Source organism: Sciurus vulgaris (genome assembly GCF_902686455.1).
Source record: "Sciurus vulgaris genome assembly, chromosome: 13".
Taxonomy (NCBI): domain Eukaryota; kingdom Metazoa; phylum Chordata; class Mammalia; order Rodentia; family Sciuridae; genus Sciurus; species Sciurus vulgaris.
This window is the reverse complement of record NC_136474.1, coordinates 81,408,102-81,431,426: the sequence shown is the minus strand read 5'-3', so window position 1 is coordinate 81,431,426 and position 23,325 is coordinate 81,408,102. Positions and strand designations below refer to the sequence as shown.

The window sequence follows — 23,325 nt, the reverse complement described above, 5'->3', positions numbered from 1 at the left end:
GAAATTCGAGGATCTACGGTTGTATTTAAAATGTGTCACAAAACAAAGGCTCACTAGCATTAGCAGAAACCAGGCCTCTTAAGGCAGTGGTTTTCCAACTCTGCCAGCCGGAAGAAATCCAATGCCATGCGTACCACAATGCAAATGTGTGTGTGTGTGTGTGTGTGTGTGTGTGTGTGTGTGTGTGTGAGAGAGAGAGAGAGAGAGAGAGAGAGAGAGAGAGAGAGAGAGAGAGACTGTGAAATTTTTAGCAAATGGCATTTATTCTTACCATGTGAGCAAAACTCTGATATTTTTTAGTTTGTTTCATTGTATGTTGATATTGGTCATGACCCACTAAATTTATTTTACTGGGTAGAGACCCACAATTTGAAATACTGCCTTAAGATTTGTACATCCTCCTCCTCCTTCTTCTCTCACCTTATTGCCCAGACTGGCCTTGAATCCTCTCATCTTAGCCTCCCAAGTAGCAAGTAGCTGGGATTACAGGTGTGCAACTTTCTGGCTCTGGTTTTATAGATCTTTCTAAAGAGAAAAAAAAAAAAGCTTGCAGATATATATATTTTCATTATTACTCAATCATTTAATCAGTAATGAATGTTTCCGTTCTTGTTTGCCTACTGAATTGAACTTTTGGGTCATTATTCAAAAATATTAGTGACATATGTGTTACGGGTCATCGTCAGAGGATGCAGACAGGGTACAACCAAAACCTGGGCAGCAGCTGGTAATTCTCCCGGGTTTCCCTTTGTTTCCCACCAGATAGTCCCAGTTCGCCAGCAGAATGAACACAGAAAGAGACTCGGAAACAACGTTTGAGGAGGATTCTCAGCCCAATGATGAAGTGGTACCCTACAGCGATGATGAAACCGAAGACGAGCTGGACGATCAGGGGCCTGCCGCTGAGCCAGAGCAGAGTTGTGTCAACAGAGAAGCAGAGCCAGGCCGCGAGACCTTCAGGAAAGGTAGGCGGAGGGCGGCTGGGAACACACTTGCAGATGCTCACGTGGGTCTCAATAGCCTGTGCCTGGGATAACCGTCCGTTCACACAGTCTAGGAGGGCATCTTCCTTCTCTGATCTCCTCCTAGGACAGACTTGGACAAGTACCCATTACCCTTAGTATGGCAGGCCGGGAGGCTGGACCTCACAAGTCCTGTGGAGGAGAAAATAAAACGTCTTGATTAGTGTGTAATTTTTTTTTTACTGTTATATTTTATCTTTTTTTTTCCAACACTTTATTTTTTTCTAATCTTTATTTTTTTATCTTTTTTTTCCAAACACTTTTTTAGTTGTTGATGGACCTTTATTTTTTTTTTTTTTTATTTACTTATATGTGGTGCTGAGAATCAAACCCAGTGCCTCACACATGCTAGGCAAGCACTCTGCCACTGAGCCACAACCCCAGTCCCTAGTGTGTATGTTTTTAAAACAGTTCTCTGTGGAAGGATTTGCTTGTTACTATACCCAAGAATTTAGAAAATACCCATATCTTTGGATGCAAATGATTTGTACTGTTAAATTTTTGGCATAAATTATATCAATGATCACTTATGTGAACACACACACGTGTGTGTATAAATTAATCTGGCAGCATAATTAAGAAATTATAGCTGTGTATACTCGTGTATGTCCTCACATGTCAGTAATGGATTAATGGTCGGTATCTTTGGACAGTTCCTAGGTCATGCCCAAATAAGGGTACTTTAACAAATTAACCAAAAGGTTCCCCCTTTTGAAATTTGTCCCTTTTCTTTTTGCCACCAGAGTTTGGGTTCCCACTCAGTGAGGGAAATTTCTCAAAAGTATTTCAGAAGCATGGGCCCTTCTGGGGAGTAATATTGGACCATTTGAATGTTAAGGTCCCCCAATGTTGTAGGGGACCAGGAACTAGATTTAAGCCTCTCAATACCTTCACCTAGTGCACCCTGGCATTTTACAGGACTGTGGTGTTCCCATACCTTTTGTTCAGTCATTTGTGAACACACAGCTTTGGCTATGTGGCAGGAATTTTTTAATGGCCTCTACTTGCCACGAGGGTCCCCGTGGGGCAGCAGCCTGTGCCTCCTGCAGGAATCAGGCTGGCTTCAGAGGCAGGGTCTAGAGCCCTTCATGTGAAGGGCTGCACAGGAAATATTTTAGTCTTCGTGGGCCACGCAGAGTCTGTTGCGACTACTCAACTCTGTTGACGTCACCTAGAAGTGGCCACAGACAGCAGGTCACTTAGGGTGACAGTGTGGCTTGCTTTCACCATTGTGCTTTTCCCTGTGGCTTTTCTGTTTCCTGCTGGTTCACCCAGACTGGCAAACACTTGTGGCCTCCTGTGGCTCATTTGCTCCCGAGGAAGCTGAGCCCTTTCTGTTTGGGCTCCAGATCTACTGCTGAAACCATTTCTTCCATGGCTGCTCAGAGTCTAGCAGAAGGAACTGCGTCTTGCCATTCACAGAGGGTCACTCCTCGGCACTGTCTCCACCTCTCCAGATGTGTCTCCTACCGCCTCATCACAACAAATGCGGCTTTTGTTGGATTTTCCCAGAGTCTATCTGGGCAGTTCTCTGGCAGATCTCCTAGAAACCTCTATCCCTTGCTGCCACTTCTTTCCCCTTATTTTCCCTTGTTGAGATCTACCACCTGGTGAAACTGGTTGTTCTTTTTCTGAGCAGTTTTCACTGTAGAAAAAGTGACATGCCATGAAATCCCACTTCTGTAGTGATTCTTCTTCCTACTCTGGTCCGGATGGGTCACTCTACAGGGAACCTATAGTGATCCATGGGGGCACCCATCCCACCACAGCCTCAGAACACAGCCTGGGGAGCCATGGATCCACATGGATCCTTGGTCCTCCGCCTGTCCATCTCCAGTATTTAGATAAAAGAGACCTGAGCGAGGGCTTCTAGGTGTGATTTTAAGGTATTAAGAATTGACCTTCTGAGCTTTCTGTCCCAAAGCAGAAGGTACTAAAATCACGATTGCTGAGCAAAATTGAGAAGGAATCACCACCAATCTGGACAGGAAGGTGGTCTCTGTCATGACAGGTCCAGAGTGTGTATTGGCGGAATGGGATACAGTGGAAGTAGCCAGACAGGTCAGCGAGAGAGTTCTACGTGATTGCCCAGATAGTGAGTAAGCTTGCTTCTTCCTCATTCCTTCCCTCTGGCACTTCTGAGTCTCCTATCACAGCCCCAGGATCTCTGTAGTCTGTAGATACCTGGCAAGTTGGCAGAAGAATTGGCTCTGTGGGGTGAAGGGTAAACTCTTCTGTTGGTATCTGGTGCCACGTGGTCAGTTGTGTGGTCCTGATACACAGCAAAAGGACTGGGGTCGGGTGCCTGCTGAAATGTCAGAGGAGCATATAGTGGGTGGAATCCTTGCCTCCGTGTTTTTCCAACTCTGCCTGCACATTCTGGTGGTCAGGGCCCTTTCCTGCGCATTCAATTTCCATGGCATCTGTTTTGCAGATTTCTACCCTCATAATATGGACATCGACAGAGCATAGTCTTGAACTTGGCTCATAGTCTTTACCAAGGGTGGTTTATACTCCTAGGGGATTTTAGTGGTTCTTGTTTTTCAAAACCTCTGTCAAATGACTTTGCCTGTGATTTGTTTTAAAAAGTTATTACTCTGGCAACTCTGTCTGCCTTTCTGAAGCACACAAAGGACTTTCAGTAAATGCTAGACTTCTACGTTCCCATTTCACTTCTGCCATGCATCCCCACTCTGCTTTCCCTCCCGCCTCCCTCCCCCTGCCCTCCCCTCCTCCTCCTTCTTCTTTTTCTTCTTCTTCTTCTTCTTCTTTCTTTCTCTCTCTCTCTTTCCCTCTTCCCTCTCCTTCTCCTTCTTTCCTTTCCTATTCTATTCTATTCTATTCTATTCTATTCTATTCTATTCTATTCTATTCTATTCTATTCTATTCTATTCTATTCTATTCTATTCTATTCTGTTCTCTCTGGGGCATTTCTCAGTCAAGGCTGGGATCACCCTGACCCTTCCTTTTCCAAATCTTCATCTATCTTTCTTGACACCACACACCATGGATAATTTCCTTCCAGGAATTCAGTTCTCCGGACACCAGAGCATGAGTCACCCTGTGAAGTATCAGAGAGCTGAGTAGCCCTGGGGCCAAGCTTCCATTGCAGCAGAGCACAAACCCAGGTCATTTCTTTAATGACACCCTTGCCACCCAGAAAGTTGGTTTTCTCTTTTGAAGAAAGAAAATGCCCTAGCCAGCTGAGCTTTCATGTTAAACAAGAGTTTCCAGACCCACTGAAAGTGCTTTTTCCTTGAAGGACCTTCGCTGTGTGCTGTGAGAAAAGAACAAACACACTGCTAGAATGCATGTGGAGGAAGAGATAAGCAGCAGATTTCACTGGAGTAACTTTACCCTTAGTAAAGGGCTGGCAGGAACCAGTAGGAATGTTTTCCAGGCTAATGGGCCAACACTTGCCTTTCCTGGTGAACACATGAGAACACTGGTTCTCCCAGATAAAGTGTAGGACACGAACCCAGGGACCGGAAACTTGGTATTCTTGTTCTCTTCTATCCATTAGTATAGAAGGATCTGAGAAGTTTGAGCTTCAAAGAAACCAGTTGAACTTTGTTCATCCAGAATTTCTACAATTCCTTGACTGTGGGACGCTATTTTTTTTTTAAGCTAATCACCCCGATCCTGGTGTCCCCAGACCAACTGCTTGGGCAGTTCTGTACCAGCAGGAACCAGCTCAGAGATGAAGTCCTAGGGAAGAAATAGGTGTCCCAGAGAGGGTTTCTGGGTTGGTACAGATTGGCTGGGTGCTGGGAACCTCAATGTGGGAAGTGAACAAGCCACCAGCCTCCTTGCAAAGTTGCTTTGTCTGCTCTCAGGTCTTCCAGCTGTGGCTGGCAACACATCTGCATACCTCTTACCCAGACCTCTGCCTTCCACATCAGGTGGAGGTTCTGCCTCCTGTTTTCGTGGTCAAGCTTCTGGAAACCCATCATCGACCATCACGTTCTCCCATTGTGCTGGGTTCTTCCCTCCGTGGGCTGCCTCCCACCTTACAGTTACTGCTTTCTTCAAAGTCACCAAGAAGCCAGGTGCCAAGCCCACTGACCTATCAGTCCTCATCCTCCTACCGCTGTTTCCTCTGAAGCATCTGAGCTTCCCAGCAGAGCCTCCCTCGGGATGCCCTCCACATCCCCCTCCTGTCTCTCCTCCTTCCACCATTTGCAGGTTCCTGTTCTGACTCACCCATGACCGGCTTACCCTTATCTTGGACCTGTTGCCCATGTGTCACTCTGAGAGGCCAGATGCATGGTGATTAAGAAGAAAGAGCCAGGCTCGGACCATGTGGGCTTGAGTCCTGCCTTCACTTCATTCTAGCTATGTGACCTTGAGGAAGGGACTTTCTCTCTGTGTTCCTCAATGTCCCCATCTGAAAAATGGGCTTCATACCAGGGCCTACTTTATAGGGTAATTGTGAGGATAAAATTGGAAAATAAATGTGAAGGACTGAGAACTGCTTTGGGCATGCAGTAAGTGCTAAATAAATATCAACTATTGTTACCTCCCACCCTGCAGTACTCCCTTAATATTGTTCACTTCAAATCCAAAGCGTCATCTCCCCACCAATCATCTCCTCTTCACTTTGGGGTATGTGGATTCTCCTGCCCCAGCCCCTGACCTAGCTGAAGCTGCAGAGTCCTTATTTAGATGATTCCCTCCCCAAATCCAAGAGCAATGGATGGACAGATGTCTGGATCAGTAACGATTCTCCCAGTAATCAATTTGTCCACATATCGAGGAACTTTTGGCGATTTGGTGACATTCCTGCCTGTGCCGTCATGATCTTTTCCCTTCCATTCCGTCTTCCCTGGGAAAAGCCACCCGTGCTTATACAGAACACCAGAAAAACCAAGGCCATGAAACCAGAAAGCCTCGTTCATACAGTGACTTGATGGACCCGTAACAGCGAGCTGATGTGAAGGGTGAGGGGGATTCTTTAGGGGAGGGGAAAGACCTGTGGGGCTGACATCCAGAGGCTCTGTGGCGAGAGGAAAGGTGGCATGCAGGTGGCATGCAGAGGCACTGACATGAGGATGCCACAAGAGTGTGCCCAGGCTCCCTCCTCTCCAGCTCCTGTCACCGCATAGTTTACAACCTGGGTGGCTCATTGTAGATCATCAACGAATCCGCAAGTGCTGTGAGGGCCTGAGATCCAGCCTGTCTTACTCTGAGCTAGTTTCGAGCCCCAGGCCCCATACCTGCTTGCTCTAGAGGGGTTCGTGAATGAGCGGGCAACCAGCTGAGCTTACCTGAGCTCAGTCCTGAGCAAGAGCGAGTGAGAGGCAGAGGCGATTGAGCCCAGAGGCCTCCCTGCTGAGGCCGCTGCAGTTCTGAAGCATGAAGAAAGGCTCCAAGGGGCGGGGGCTCAGGGAACTGCCTGGCATTCATAGCGATGGGGGAAGGAAGTGCTGCTTACGAGCTTGCACACCGTCCTGAAGTCATTGGCGAGAATTTGGGGCTGAAAATGATGTGATTGAGCGGAGCAGTGGCCACCTTCCCCAGTGGCCTCTGGGCCGGGACTGCTCCTCTCCATCAGTCCTCATCCTAGAAAAAGATTCCATTGCTCTGGGATCCCGTTCTGGCTCCCTGCCTGGCCCTCAGCCAGTGTGGTTTGGCTCTGCCTTCCCTCCTGACTGCCCACAGCTTGCGGCCTGATTCACGGGAGCCAGTGTCCTGCCCTCAGCCCCTGGGTCACTGGAGCCTTTCCCAGTCTACAGCCACTGCTCCCCTGCCTAGAGCAGCCCCTGCCTGCCACTGGCTCCTTCTCACCCTCCAAGCCTCATCTTGGGTGTCAGCTCCTTAGGGGGAAGTTCTTTGACCCCCAATCCCGGGCCAGCCCAGGTCCTCTAGGTGCAGGGTCTCAAGCCCCCATACTTCCATGCAGACTCCTGGTGGCATTTAGGAAGTCCTCAAGGGTGGTGCTCTCCCCCATTTGGAGTGTTGGCTTCAGGCTGATCTGGGCCATGTCCGTCCCTTACAGAGCACAAAACAGAAATTGGAGGGGGGGCATGAACATATGTTAGAGAGCCCCATTTAGCAGCAGTGGAGAGAAGGAGGTGGACGATAATCCAAGTGAAAACTGGTGAGACCCTAAACAAGAAGTCCAGAGTGGAAAGAAAGGAGCCCGTCATGATGAGGATCCGACATTCAGGGTTGAAGGAAAAGGAGCCCTGAGTACTAATTTGCAGCTCAGGCTCCTGAGTGGATAGCCTAGTTATCTACTTCCAACTTTGGGGCATAGAATAACAGCAGAGTGGCTGGTGGCTTATAAAATAAGTGTGTGTGGGGAGGGGGGCAGAGTTTCCTTCACTGAGAGATTAGTAATGGAAGGGTGGGGGGCCGAGGCTGGGTGCCTTGTTTTATAGAACTTATTTTTGACTAACGTATTTTATGACCGAACTTTGAGAAGCTCTTACTCATGGAGACCTAATGCACTGGTGTTTTTTTTTTTCTCCCTGCCGGTTTGGAGCCTTGGAAGTAGATTAGAATGATAGATGTCACCTCAGAAAGGCACTGGACCTCACACTGATAGGGTTCTCAGTGCTGCCTGTGCATGGAGCTTTGACAACTCCCTAGGTGCCTGACCCAGCCTGTAGGGACACTGGGACAGTAGGTCTGGGTGAGGCCCACGGAGAATCCATAATTTCAAATGACTTCAGCCAGGTTCTGCCTGCATCAGCAAAACAGCCCATCCCCTGGCAGGCCTGTGGCTCAAGGCCGGTCCACCTGCCAGTACCACCTGTGAGCTAATTAGAACTGCAGAGCCTCTGGCTGCTCCTGGTCACAAGGTCCCCAGGGGATCTGTAGGCACATTCTCAATGAGGGGGTGAGGCCGATTTTAAAAGACAGTCAAAACCTGAGGAGACCTCCCTTGCTTAAACCTGATGGAGGCCAGGGGCCTGATTATTGCCTCAGTGAGAAAATAGTGTATTGTTCTCAGACAGTGCAGCTAAGCCTCGCCTGTAAGCTAGATCACCTGGGATCTTTGCTGGGCCCCCAGCTTAAGTGGAGCCCCTGGGATGGAGCCCAGGCATTGGGATGTGGTAAGAGCCCCTCTTGGAGATTCTAATAGGGTCTGGAGCAGGGCTTCCCAGAGTCCTGGGATATGGAACCATCTGGGTTTCTTGTGAAAGTATAGATGCCCATGCTGGAAGGCTGGGCTTTCTAACCAATCCCAGGTCAGGCAGCTAGTTCACCCAGTGTCCTCTCTCTGCTCTTACTGATAATGTCCCTTTTGCCTGGAAGCCCTCCCCGTCTCTTCTCTTCCTTTGCTCGCATAATTCTGAGGTAGTTCCTAAGACTCAACGCAAGGGCGGCTCTTCCAAAAAGCGTCCCCTGACAGTGCCACCCCTGGTGGATTAGAATTCCCATCCGCTAAGTGCTTGTCATTACCGTAGGACACTTTCAGAATTCTGCGTACGTCTCCCTCTGTGCCCCTACCCTGGCTAGACAACAGGGGCCTTGGGAGTTGGGATTAGGCTTGCTCAACAGGTGGTTTCTCTTTGAAATGGGTTTCACATCTCTTATTCCTCATCAGTGCTTCTCAAACTTCACTGTGTGTAAGAATTACGTGGGGGACTTGTGAGACACTGAGACACTGCAGGGCTCCCTTCCACCGTTTCCAATGCCATCATTCTGGAGGGAGGCCTGACAACTACTGGCATTTCTAACAGGTTCCCCGGTGCTGCTGCTGGTCTGGAACCCCCACTTTGAGACCCGCTCTTCCAGGTGATGCCTACTGCATCTGACCTGCCCTTTCTCCATCCACGGGTTTCAGAGACAATGTGGGTACAGGTGGAGCCTCATCTAGGGAACTAGAACCCATGAAGGGAGAAAGATGAGCTGCATCCTCTCTCCTAGGCAGGGCAATTCTATGATTTGATGGCTACTTTCTGTTCTGGGCCTAAGTCATAGTGGAAGGACTAGCAGATTTAGGTCCCAGGGACCAAAATGTATCAGTGCCTGAGAAAAGCTGAACACTAAGGGTAAGAGAGGACAGGGCACATTTCTTAATACCTGCTGACTTGACCACCTCCTTCCAGGCCACATCCATCCAGAGCCCCTCAGGAGAGCTGACTTGCTGACCTGTCAGCTCGTCACTGACTCCTTCATTTGACTGACAATAAGTTCAAGTTCAACATTCTCAATTCTTGCTGTCATCAGCACCCGTTCTTTCTCCACCTTTCCTTATGGCTTATCCTTGCCTTCTCTTTTCTTTCTTTCAAAATATTTTATGATTTTGAAAAGTACATACAACACAAGCACATAGCTGATCAGATACTTCTTAAGTGAACACAAACGGCACTAACCCCCACGTCAAGCATGGGCACATGGCCAGTAATCCAGACATCCCCCCGGTCATCGCCACCTCTTTCCCTCCTTCCCACCTCTGCAGAGGTAAAGTCCATACTCATTTTTATCGCAAGAACTCCTTTTCCACCTAATATATGTCACTAGTTTAGTTTTGCATGTGTTTGAGCTTTAAGTATACATGGAGCCATGCAGTATGGATTCACTCCCATTCAAAGCTGTTTTTAAAGATTTACCCATTTGGTTAGATAGAAATATGGTTTGCTTCCATGCCTGCATAGACTTCCATCTTTTCCAGTATTCCCCACTTCTCTTGATTCAGTCCCACCCATCATTCCATTATCCCCTTGCCTGTGTGTGTGTGTGTGTGTGTGTATATACACACACACACACACACACACACACACACACACACACAGGCAGAAAATATAATATATGCAATACAATATATACTATATATGTAATGGCAGAAAAAATATATATGTAATACAATAATATTTATAACAATAGGAATATCAAACAACTTATGAATTTCTATGTAAGTTCTATTTATATAGAAACTGATGGGAGGAATGGAATTGTAAACATATTTTTAAAAAAAGTAATACATGCAAACGCATCTGATTTTAAAAGGGTACAGGATGAGAATGAAGTTCCATCCCTGTCCCTTCTGTCCCTCAGCTCTGCGTTTGCCTTTCCCAGAAAGAAACTGCTCTCACGAGTTTCTCCTAGGTGCTTCCAGAGATCTATGGTAGTACAGATATATGCAAATACTTATAAACCTGTGCCCCAGTATGCCCAGAGATTCACATGGCATCAGCACACAAGCATGTGTATGTGCACATATGCATTCATGCTCTGCCTTGATTCAGTATATCACACAGCTGAAACCACAGGACGGTCGACACCCTTCTGCTTCTGCCACTTAACTGTATGATATGGAGAACTTTCCTATTGTCCATATAAAGTCACCCGTTTGTTTAAGCAACTGCTCTGGTAGGCATTTAGTTTGTTTCTAATCTTTCTGATAAGCAGGGCTGTATGTACCATGGGTGGTATATACATGGAAAATAATTCCTACTAGTGGGATTGTTCAGAAAGTGTGTTACATTTAGAGCGATAGCTTAATAACCCTCCATGGAGGCTACCTATAGGATCTGAATTCTCCCCTCATTTTTTAAACCGAGGGTATCATCAGATTCTTTATTCTTTGCCAATATTTTTTCTTGATTAGGTAAAAATCGATACTATCATGAACAATCACATTTCTCTTTGATGGTCCTGAGTGTCTTATCACACATTGAAGGTCCATTTCAATGTCCCTTTGTATGGACTATCTTTCTTCTTGTCCTGTATCCTTTCTCACTCAGGTTTGTTTTCTTTTTGCACTTCTGATGTTAAGCTTTTGGCCTGTCTCCTCTCCCAGTGTGCTGTGGTTGGTACCAATCAGTGGAGGCTTTTGGTTCTTGGTGGATCTGTACAGCAAGAATTCAGAGCCAGCAAAGAGGATGGGGGTGAGGCCAACATACTTCCTTGCCAGATGGTGTTGATCAAAGAACTTGGTGACTATGGAACACTCTAGACATCACGTAGCAGTGTTTAGATACATCAATGACACAAGCATTTGCCGACTGAGGGTGTTTTGGGGCCACATGTGGCTCACGTTAAATTCATCTCTGGACATGTGACTTGATGGTTTTGTTGGTACAACCCTGAAAAGTTGTCTTTGTGGCTTTTAACTAAAGGACAATATGGTGAAAGTGCATTTTATTTTTTTGCTGGTAAACTTACTATTTTTCTTCTGTTTGTTTATATTTCCATTCTAGAAAATGGAACAAGATATCTTCTTTTTCTATAAATTAGCCTGTGGTCCAAGTTTCCAGTAAAGTTCTAAGTGGGTACTTAATAAATATTTGATCAGAAAGGCAAATACCTCCAAGTACTTAACCTTCCTAAAGATGCACATATTACTGCAGCATTTCTCAAACAATATTAGTAAGTGTTCAGTGATGATCTAAAAAAGATGCCCGTGGTCACATTAATTTTGAAAAAGCTGAATTAAATAAATACATTGCTGTATTTCAGGGCTTCTCAGAGCCTTTAATACACCAGCACATCCATTTTGTGTCCAAGAGAAGGATGCAGGATTTTGCAAATGCATTTTTGACCACAGAACACCACTTTCACATTTTGTAAGATCTCTGATTGAAACAGTACTCAAACAATTAGCTCAAATCCCAGGGAAGAATCTGAAGAAGACATCACTTTGTTTGCCCATTGATTCGTCTTAATTTGGGCAAACACAGAACCTTAACCAGAAGTAGGGTTATCGATTACTTGACTGCAATCAGATTTCTGAAATTAAGTAGAAAGCCTCTTGTGGTTAAATCTCAGATATGAAGACACACTGGTGATTTTCTCTGGGTTCCCCGAAGTGTTATCAAACATGTCAAATTAAGAAGCCAAGGCAAAAAAAAATAAAAATAAAAATAAAAAAAAAGAAGCCAAGGCCATCCTTGGTAACCCCGAGATGCTCCTACTTGAGGTCAGAAACCATAGTTCCTCTGAGGCATCCAAATCAAAGTGGGCTGGGGTGAGGGTGTAGTGCAGGGACCAGATAAAACAACAAGCAAGTGGGAGCTTAATTACCAAGTGGATTTAAAGAGCCACAGGGGAACCACAGGGAGGCTGGGGAAGCTGGTTACATCCAGCTCATTAGAAGGGTGTCTATTCTTTTGTCCTGAGTATTTAGGATTGATTTCAGACCCTTGTCACTCTTCTCCAAGAATCTCGTTTGCATTTCTGCTCAGCCTTCCTGACATTTAATATGACATCCTGGTGTTTTTAGAGGTATTCTAGAACACCAGTAGCCAGGATATGTCACCAAGTCATCTGCTAGCTCAAGTAAACCATTAAGAGAACATGCATTTATAGATTGCCATGCAGTAGAATGGATTCAAGATTACCCTGAGAAATGTCTTTTTTAACTTGCTTTCCTTTAGAGGTCTTCTTTGAGTGGGAAAGAAATGTTCTGATTGCAGACATTATTACAGTGCTCATGAGTTGGCTTGCGGTTCCATTTCCATTTTCCCTTTTGATAAAACTGCACTTGAGCTAAAGAGAGGCCAGGAACATTTCTATTTGTCACAACACAACATTTATGAATACCCAATGAGTGGCAGCCGAAATGATGCGAGAAAAGCATTCAGTAACAGTACTGTGGTTTAAAAAAAGTAATCATTAATTATTTGCATTCTTTAGCAGTCCATACTTGAACCTCTTGCAGTATTATCTCTATTTCTTAGGGAGTAGGAGTCGGAAAAAATGAGTCATTTAAAAAGCTGAAATGAAATATTTTCAAAAGTATGATGTATTTAGTTTTATAATTAGTCACAAGATTGATCATTTTATAATTCCTTAGTTGTAAATGCTCTTTAATATATTCCCATCTCCAAAAATGGTTGTGCCATACTGGCGTATTTATCAAAACCTGGTTCACCCACATGTGTCAATCAAGGGAAGTTCACATGCAAGCACTTCATGAGGAGACCAATGCTGAGAGATTCTACTTGGGGTTTTCTTCCTACCTGATGGCACCCTTGTCTGCAGCCTTCATAGTAGCGGTGTGCTTGTCCCTCCTGAGCATAATCACACAGGGGCAGCAGGGGAGAGGTTAAGCCTGTCCTAAGCCACCCTTCCAAGTCAGTGCTTGCTGCAAAGCAGTTCTCACTGTGATTTGGAGCTTGAGTCACAAAAGCCCTAACTGCCGCATCAAGGGGAGCAGGGAGCTGCCTCTGGAGGCTCAGGTTGCCAGACTGAATTCCAATTCTTTCACCACTGGTCAATTTGTGGATCCTGCTGTGCCTCAGTTTCCTTAGCTGTAAGACTGGGATGCTAACTACTTAGCATGGTGTCTGGCACGTAGTAAGCAGTGAACATAATAGCTGTAGAGCTAAAATGGATCATGGGTAGAAGTCAAGGAAAATAGGCAAAGACAAAACAGAGGTGTAGAAATCTCTTTCCTCAATGCTTTGTGTCTGACTGCCAGGCTGTTGTCTCTGTTGGAAAGTCTCTTTACCCTAAATTTCTATAAGGTGTGAGACTCCACCAAGAGGTCACCCATTGTGGTAGGAAGGAAACAAGTCAGAGATAAGCTGCACCTTAGTGCTTGTGAATTTTGCTTTTCCTAATCATACAAAAGGTATTTGGGGTGCTACTGTGTCTAAAATAGATGGCTATCAGAATAAGCTTGACACATTCCAGGCTCCCCCAAGAACCACTCTAGGAAGGAAAGGAAGACGTGGCACCCATGGCCTCCATGTGGAGCCGTAGAGGTGATCGCTGTCCTTCTGATGACCTGGCTGGGATGGAGAGCAGGTGTGGGGAGGGAGCCTGATTTCTATCCGTCTTCATAAGAATGTGTTCACTTAAAGTGCACATGTGCCTCATCCCCATGATCAGAGTCACCCTCGCCCCTGGGAGGCTGTGGAGGGACAGTTGAAGATGAAGATGTGTGTGTTGGGGTAAAGAACAGACCACAGAGGGCCATAAAGGATAGAGGCTGCTGTGTGGTGGGATTTTGGTCAAGGCACCTGTCCCAGAATGAGATGGGCAGTTGGAGTCACTCCCTCTAGCTGGGACTGTGATTTTCAAGAACCAAAGGCAGAGGCAGAGCTGTCAAAGGCCAGCTGTGAGTGAGCAGTGCAGTGGCTTGTTCACTATGTCCAGAGGGGACACCTGTCCAAGGGGAGGATGCTACAGTCACACAGCCACAATATTTGAACAACTTTTCCAGATTGACAAAAAAGCAGAAATGATCTGTGTGCCCAATTGGGTTCACAAGGAGACCTGGGTCTTGGGTCCACCACCAGATGTCACACTGTTGCCCTATGAAGAGCATGCTGGGCATGCCCAGCCACCAGCGGGGACAGTCACAAGTCTGCAACAACCTCAGAGTGAACCGGGTTCCCTCTCGTGAAGTTGTAAAGGTCTTTGGCCATGACCATGAGAAACAGTGCTACTGGTGAAGTTTGCTGCTGGCCAGCTTTCCGCTGTAGCTCAGCCCCCCTCCAGGCACATGGAAAGATATTCCTGGTGACAGGGGGAAATGTGAAGCCTCTGGTGGAAGGCTGTAGCGGAATCCAGATCCTCACAGCTGGGGACACTTGTGGACTTGCCTGGGTTTGAGGCAAAGATGCTAAGAGTCCAGTGGCCACAGAGCTCTAGGGAGGAGCTCAGGGTGGAGCTGGCACAGGAGCCTCTAGGCTGGATGATAAGCACAGAGTGAGGGGTGTCTTGGCTGCAGGATGGCAAGGAGGGAGATGGAGGCAGTGAGCAGGGAGGTGCACATGAGAGGCTTGGACAGAGTTGGGACTATTCTATTAAACTAGGAGCACACATCTTTCAATGACTGTGGGGCAAACCACCCAGGGAGAATCAGGCTAGTAAAGTAGTGTGGTGGAGAGAGGTGGGAAGAAACATTTTGTGGGACTTCTGGTGGGTGAGAAATGTTCTCCCTCACAGCAGAGAAGCTGTGGACTTTCTAAGTTCCCTGGAATTTAGACACGGCAATGGAATGGCCTGAGTCCGCTCAGTACTGTGATGTGGTGTTAAGTGCATGAAGTGAACTTGAAAAGACATTGAACTTGACAGACATTAGTCATTAGGGTGAGGCAGTGCATAACACTGACCAGTGACCTTAGGACTAGGAAGTGTTGAGTTAGATGGTGATATCCTTTTTCTTTGATTTATTCATTCATTAAATATTTACTGCAATATAAATTTTACAAACCAAATCAGTGAGATTGAAAAAAATAATTCAATTGAGCTGCGACTTTCTGGGGCTCTGGTATTTTCATTTGGACCATGTTTAGATGAGGATTATTCTTTTCAAATTCTAATGTTCTGTGAACAATTGGTGAAGTCGCAACCCACAATCCATAAACTGGGTGTCTTAAACAACAGAGATTTATTTTCTCACAGTGCTAGAAGCTGGAAGTCCAAGATCAAGGTACCAGCAGATTTGATTCCTTCCAAGGACTGTGAGTCAGGATCCACTTCAGTCCTCTCTTGGCTAACAGATGGTCATCTTCTCCAAGTGACTTCATATCATTGTCCCTCTCCATCTGCATCCAAATTTCCCCTTCTTACCAGGAAATCAGTCATAATGAATTAGGATCCACTCCAATGACCTCACTGTAATTTGATTCCTTCTGCAGTGATCCTGTTTTTTCTATTTACATACCTTTTCTCTTTCTCTTTTAAAGATTGCACGTGGCAAGTTAAAGCAAATGATCGAAAGTACCATGAACAACCTCATTTTATGAACACAAAGTTCTTTTGTATTAAGGAGAGCAAATATGCGGTGAGTTGATTGCTAAGTTATCTGTATCAAAACCATTTTCTCTAGTTACCGTCATGCTTGCCAGCCTGACTGCATCTGCCTTCCAGGTAACCACCAGCTTGGGTCTGTTGATAATCCTCCTTAGTTCTATAATACCCATTTTTATTGACATTTAACTGTCCTGACCATAGGTAGAGATGACTTGAAACAAAACAAGTCACCGTTATTAGACTGAAACTTTCCCTAGGTGTGTACAAAGCTTTCTTAGAAATGTTTTTGAAAGAGTATAAAATAATGTCACCAAAGCCTTGTGTTGGAAAGGAATGAATTCTAAACAAATCTTAATGATTTTTCTTCCTCCTTTGCCTAGGATGGATTTAGAGACTTTAAAGATTTTTTTTTTCCCCACCTAAACTAAAGCTGATTATCTTTGTAATAGAATACCTGTTAGGTGTGGGCTTGAGGGCCACCCTAACAAACCGCAAGTGGGTGACTAAGAACAACAGAAGCTTATTCTCTCACAGTTCAGGGAGCCAGGAATCCAGAATCAAGATGTTGGCAGGGTTGATTCCTTCTGGAGAATCTGAGAAAGAGTCAGTTTGGGGCCTCTTCCAGCTTTGGGTGTTTGCCACAGTCCCTGGTATTACCTGGTTTATAGGTACCTCCCTCTGATCCCTGCCTCTGTCTTCAGGTGGCATTCTCCCTGTGTGTCTGTGTCCAAATTTTCCCCTTCTTATGAGGACACCAGTCTCCAGCTTAGAGTTCAGACTAATCCACTATGACTTCATATAGATTGAATCTGCAAAGATCCCATTTCCAAATAAGACCACATTCACACCTTTGGGGACTAGGATTTGAACATGTCTTTTGGGGGACATGGCTCAATCCAGAGGAGTGCCTTTTACTCGTTCTTCCACAGTCGACTTCATCCCCCGTTGATGAACGCATTTGTGCTTCTGGTCTGCTTGTGTTGATATCGCCTGTGCCCCATTTTCTAAGAGGTTCTTATGGGCCAAGGTGCCTGAGGGCAGGATCCATGAGGCCACAGTCTCGCCACTATCTTGTTACTCCTCTGACATAAGACTCCAAGATTCTGAGGCCTGGCTAGAATTAAAGGCTTACAGGAAATCTCAGTATCTTTCTAACTAATGACCCTGGGTCACTGTAGGCTGTGGACATAGTGATTTTTACAGGTATGTAGACATGATATATGGCACCACTAAAATGACTTCCTTATTTTTTCCAACAGAGTAATGCAATTAAGACATATAAGTACAACGTTCTCACCTTTCTACCAATGAATTTGTTTGAGCAGTTTAAGAGAGCAGCCAATTTCTATTTCCTGATCCTTCTTATCTTGCAGGTAATGCCCTTTGGTATCTTAAATCTGTTGTGAATTATGATGACTTCCTAACATAAAGTTTTGGACACATAATGTGCATAATTTTGAAACTGTTCTGTATTAACAGCAGAGCTTTCTACATAAGGAAGCAGTGCCTTACCCACAGACACAGCTCACTCGGTGTTTGAACACATGGAAATCAATTCTAGTTCTATTTTTTCTAAGTGCTAATGTACGTGTTGAAACTGATATCCCCAAAGTGAATAATACTAAAATCTTCACTTTGTAGAATTGTTTGTAATGAAATCTATTTTTGTGCTTGTCCTCTATTTTCGTATTTATTTACATAATTTCCCCAAGAATATTATTGATTTTTATTAATATTTCGGTCATACATTTATGTTATTATTTATTTCTTTTGAAAGTATTGGGGAAATGAACCCAGGAGTACTCTATGACTGAACTATATCCCAGCCCTTTTTATTTTTTAGTTTGAGACAAGAACTGGTCTTGAACTTGAGATCTTCCTGCCTCTGCTTTCTGAGTTGCTGGGATTACAGGTGTGCACCACCGTGCACAGCTCCAAGCTTGTATTTTTGCAAACTGGTTTTTACATGAGGAAAAGACTTCCTTCTGATTATGTTTTTAATTGTGGCAGAAGATTCACTTGTCTGGAAAGCAAAACTTTTACCTGTGTAGAAACTGCTGCTATAATTGAGGAAACAAGACAACCTTCAGCACTTGACATGCAGGTTACAAAGACCATGTGTCCCCTGGGATTCATCAGAGTCTTTCCATCAAGGGTTGAATTTGGCAAACAGCCCTCCTGCTGGGATTCCAGTATTAAAATTTTATATATTGGTAGCATGTGTGTCTGGGGGGATGGAGTGGAGAGGAGAGAAAGAGGGGGAAAGACACTCAGGAGAAGTGGACACTCAATGATTTGGCAGAACACAAACCCTTGTCACAAGGATGGTCCTGCTGTTGGGGCATGTTCAGATAGGTGTATGTACAGGTGGACAGGTTACAAGGTGCTACTGTGTGGTCAGTGGGCTACTTTTCCTTTACTTCTTTAAAAGGGGAAGAGAGTCACATAGTTACAGTGCTGTGTAAATGACCTTCCTCTCTTTAAGCTGCACCCCAGTCTCCTTCTCTTAAGGTGCAGCCATCCATCAGGGTAATAGAAACAATCTTAGTGCTTTCCTTGCCCTTCTTTTCTTTGTTTCTTCCCTGGATTCATGTACTCGATGAGGTAATGTAACTCCATTTTGCAGAGGAGAACTGAGGCCCAGAGAGGCAAAGTAATTTTTTCAAAGACCCAAAGCCTATATGCATAGAGCTGGCTATGCAGGACTGGACCTGAGACTTTAATTTCAAAGAACATGATGTGGCCCAATGATCAACAGAATGGTTACAAGAAATGTTTTCAAATCTACTTTCCAAACTTCCAGTCAAGCTGGGGGGCTGCAGGTGGAGCTTCCTGCTAGGCCAGCCCCTTTCTTGGCTTGACCAATATTATTGATCTTGAAGGAAGTACTTCCTTAAGTGCCCCCAGACGTGCTCCTCCTAATCACGAGCTTTCAGAGGAAGCCACTTCCTGCTTCCACCTTTGCCTGCATCATGAGGCCTGAAGAAATCACTGCCTGAGCAACCTGCTCTAAACAGCCTCCACGCATTCCCTAAAAGTTAAACATGACCCTTCATTAATTATGATTTTCACAAAACTTCAGAGCAGTTCACTTGTAGTTATCATGTCAAAAACTCCCTTGATGTCCAGGGAAAGTCACAATGAGATAATTTCAGGAACCATTGTCCTCCAGGCTCTGTTCCAGATGACCAGAAGCTGGAGAGAACCACCAGAAAGAGGTTGGGTGCTTAAATACCCTTTCCTGTGTGTTCTAGCGATGTAGACTTATATGATGTTGGAAATTAGAATAAGAAGCTTAGAAACAGCCATCAGTTACCTTTAAGTTAGCTATACCTTCGTGGGCATATATGCAAGCCTTTTCATTTCTTTTAGGCAATTCCTCAAATCTCTACCCTGGCTTGGTACACCACCCTTGTGCCGCTACTTCTGGTGCTTGGCATCACTGCAATCAAAGATCTGGTGGACGATGTGGTAAGGATTTCTCATGCAACTTTCCACTTCCTACTCTGAGCTTATTTAACTTTGGCATTAATACTTTATGTTTTGAGATGATTTAAACAACTTCTCCTCATCTCCCTTCTAAAGGCTCGCCATAAAATGGATAAAGAAATCAACAATAGAACATGTGAAGTCATCAAGGATGGCAGGTATTTGCCATTTTTATTTTGTAATTCAGTTGTAAGGGTGTAATGTATGTCTGCATGTTTGGGTATAACTGTCAGAACCTGGAAGTCTGTGAGTACTTTTCCTTTTTCACCATGACACTATCTTAATTTACAAAGACATTGCTTCTCCTTCATGGTCTTAGGGCTAAGCCCACATTGGACTACGTGTGAGTGCCAGTTGGACTTCACGTTGTCAGCACATCAGCGTTTACACAACTCCAGCCTCAAGCCTGCTGCTTCCACCTCTCTGCTCACAGGCTTGTCCCTTCAGGGTGGTGCTCATACAGGATGTCATGACACTTTTCCCAGTCCCCTACTGAAGTGATTTCTCCCATCCCCGTACTTTCAAAGCATTGTGTTTCAGTATGATATAAATTGTATTGGAATTATTTATGTGGGTGTCTTCCCCTTGTCTTCCACAATAAATTCCTCCAGGACACTGTCCTGACTCCCACATGCACAAAGTGCTCAATAAATATTTGCTCAATGAATGCAGTCAGCTGTGACCAGGACACCAAAGCGCCAGCTTGGGGATCCATATTGAGATGGTTTTTGAGCAAGAGCCTCAAGGCAAAATTGCAAATTCAAGTGCTGACAATGGTGACTGAGGCTCAATCCAAAATTTTGAATGTGTTAACACTGAGGAAAATAACCCAAGTAACCATGCTTCTTCTGTGTCTAATTTAAAAATAGACACCAACAAGCTCTAGATATGTTGACATGTTTTTTCCCCCCTTGCAGATAAATAGATTCTGGTCTAGAAGTCCTCTTTGAAATCATTTAGAATCAATCTTGTGAATAGTGGTGAGATACACGGGCACCCACTTGACTCTGTTTAGCTTACAGCTGGGCTAACAGCACAGGTGGAGTAGCTGTGAGCTGACGTGGATTTGGAGTTAGAGCAAATCTCCAGCAGGGCCACGGGCCCAGCAGCCCTGCAGTGGGTCAGCCAGTAGGAATTGAGCATCAGTGGGGCGGGGCACAGGGACCTCCTTAAGAGGAACCAGACATCGCACAGAAGAGTCCAACCAGGCAGTCTCTAGTACTCCCAAAGAGCTGAGGAAGGTTCCAATGTGCCATTTGTAATTTGATATTCACATGCATATTTTTAACTTACAGTCTTGGAGATAATGATACATGAAATGATTTCATTTATTAAAAGATAAGCCAAGTTAAAAAAAAAAATCCTACCATTGGGAACTGTGTGCTAAATTCTCATAAAATTGGGAAAATTAGAGCATGAGCATGTATTTAAAATGACTTTCAAACCGCCAGATTTTTTTTTATGCATAAACAAATGGGAGGACAAGCATAGTAATTAGATTTCTGTCTCCAAAATAATTAGAATGACTATTTATAATGGGTTCATCTTGTCTTCTAGATATAAATTTGTATATGTGAAAATGTTTGGAACTTTTTAAAATGTTGACTTGTTAGAAATTTGAATGGGAATCTCCTATGGAGTTTATTACTAAAGATAGTCAGTCATCTCTTTTTAAAAATCGATATCCTGGGCTGAGGATATAGCTCAGTTGGTAGAATGCTTGCCTTGCAAGCACAAAGCCCTGGGTTCAAATCCCTAGCACCACCAAAAAAAAAAAAAAATCAATATCCTTCTTAGATTTATTATAAAAGTGGTGCATACTCATTAAGGAGATAGTTTAAACAATGGAGATGAGACTAGCCCTAAAGCCCATGAGGATGCTTGGTGGTCCACGGGAGGCCATGTGTGTCTGTCCTGGGGACTGAGCAAGTGATGGGTGACCAAGAAGGGGGAGGACAGGGAGGAAGAGCAGCACATGAGCAAAACCAAAAGGGGGTGCCAAGTGTGTCCGGCCACGTATTGACATGGCCACCAATGGACACTTTCCTGCATATGGCAGGGAAAGAATACCTTGATGTATTGTTCACATCACGTTGCTTCCTGCAGAGATTAATACAGTTCTCAAGACCACTTCCTGTGGTTACATCATTGAAAGGGTAAATATCTAGCAAACATTTTCACTGTGATTTACACAGTTTCCAGAATCTTTGACATTTAGAAAGAATGACAGGTCCCTAGCCTGAAACTTAGAAAACAAGCTTTTTTTTTTTTCTTCAAACTGGGAATGGAACCTGGGGCCTCGTGCATGCTAAGCAAGGACTCTACTACTGAGCAATACCCCCATTCAGTTCTCATTATTTATAACACTTAGGTTCAAAATTACCAAGTGGAAAGACATTCAAGTTGGAGATGTTATTCGTCTGAAGAAAAATGATTTTATTCCAGTAAGTAAGCAAGTTCCTTCTCTCCCATTCCTGCCCACCCTCAGTCGCTGTGGGGACCCTGTGTGATAGCTACCTTTTGTTTTTAACAGGCTGACATTCTGCTGCTGTCCAGCTCTGAGCCCAACAGCCTCTGCTATGTGGAGACAGCTGAGCTAGATGGGTGAGTGTGTCTTAGATGGGCCTGTTTCAGAGCTGGCCTTGAGCAGGGGACCCTGCAATCTGGCCCTGCCTCTGTCACTTGCTGGCAGTCTGGTAGTGTCCCCTGCAGACTGGTCTCTTTTCCCCACTCACAGAGTGGAGCTACCTGCCTTTCCCTGCTCCTCAGGGAGACCATGTGCCTGGGCCCTTGACTTGCTGTGGCATCTAGACAAATGGAAATAACTATGGGTATTATTATCTGTTTCAGAGAAAGGAAAAGGTTTTGAATTAGGCAACTTTGAATTCTCTCTTAGTTGGTTTTGATTCTTCTGCTACCACTTCAGAGAGTGAAATACTGTTTTTGACCAATTTTCAATACATTTATTAAGTGCTTAAGAGGTCACGGGCACTTTACCTATTAGCTCATTTGATCTTCTTAACACCTTTATGAGAGAAGCATTATTATTATCTGTGCCTTCCCCATGAGGAAGTGGAGACCCAGAGAAGTGAAGTAGCCTGCCAAGGTCACACAGTAAATGGCAGCTGGGACCCCATTCCCTGTGCTCCTTGCTCCTCACACCCTAGAGATGCACCCACCACTGATGGAGAACTAGAAGCATGTGATCAGAAACTGGACCTTTCCATGCTCTGTAGAACAGTTGGCTGACATTCAGTCTTGGCCCTCATAATCCCATCAGTGAAAGATTCTAAAGCTTTACAGAGACATGAAACCCTAACGCGTCCTGGGTAGAATTGAGAATCACTGGTCAGCTTTTCAACAGCTGGAGATTTCCTGTGGGCGTTTGTTAAATGTGTGAGGACTGTTAACCCTGACTGTGTGTGTGTGTGTGGTGCTAGGGATTGAACCCAGGGCTTCCTGCATGCTAGGCAAGCAGTCTACCGCTGAGATATACCCTAACCCTTCTTATCTTGAGGCAGAGTCTCACTAAGTTGCCCAGCCTGACCTTGAACGTACAATCCTTGGACCTCAGTCTCCAGAGCAGCTGGGATTGTAGGTGTGCACCACCAGGCCCAACTCAGCCTTCCTTTTGAGAGCATCTGTCCCCGCCTGCTGCCATGTGTCCACACAGCTACCTTCCCTGGCACTGGGGGCAGGGCATGCTGGGTTTGGGGGTGAGGCTGCTACCTCCTTTCCCAAAGAAAATTATTTTTCAGAAATATGTGTTCCATTTATTCATTCTAGAAAATGAGTTAGCAGAGGCTAAGTAGAATTTCTATGTTTGTTTTGTATAATCACCTTAGTGTGAGGGAAATATTAGAAACTACATTTAAAAAAAAAAAAAAAAAACAGTCCATCAGAGCATGCTTGTGTTAAATAGTTCAGTTAGTGAAAAGGAGGCTGTAGGTGCCAAGTGCTAACTGCCACTGTGGCCAACAGTGAAGGGGATCGGCACTTCCCAGGTCAGGGTATCATCTCTTCCAAACTCCAAGTTCCAAAATGAACAGAGTTTAAAAATAGAACAAGCTAATTAACTTCCAGGCATGCCTAATGGAACTTTGTGCAATGTTTTTTAATGTTTCCTTTTGAACTCCCAAATGTGTTCATTTAA

General features: G+C 44.8%; 1 protein-coding gene across 2 annotated transcripts in view; it reads left to right on the top strand.

Annotated features, from left to right (window-relative positions):
- ATP8B1 (ATPase phospholipid transporting 8B1) overlaps window positions 1-23,325 on the top strand; it is a 118,831-nt gene that overhangs the window by 59,254 nt on the left and 36,252 nt on the right. For both annotated transcript variants that reach the window (XM_079108660.1, XM_079108661.1), the window contains exons 2-8: window positions 763-965; window positions 15,617-15,714; window positions 16,943-17,056; window positions 19,056-19,154; window positions 19,269-19,330; window positions 21,544-21,616; window positions 21,706-21,776. In XM_079108660.1, the coding sequence (XP_078964786.1) occupies window positions 785-965; window positions 15,617-15,714; window positions 16,943-17,056; window positions 19,056-19,154; window positions 19,269-19,330; window positions 21,544-21,616; window positions 21,706-21,776 (698 nt within the window). In that variant the 5' untranslated portion in view covers window positions 763-784. The remainder of the gene's footprint in view (window positions 1-762; window positions 966-15,616; window positions 15,715-16,942; window positions 17,057-19,055; window positions 19,155-19,268; window positions 19,331-21,543; window positions 21,617-21,705; window positions 21,777-23,325) is intronic.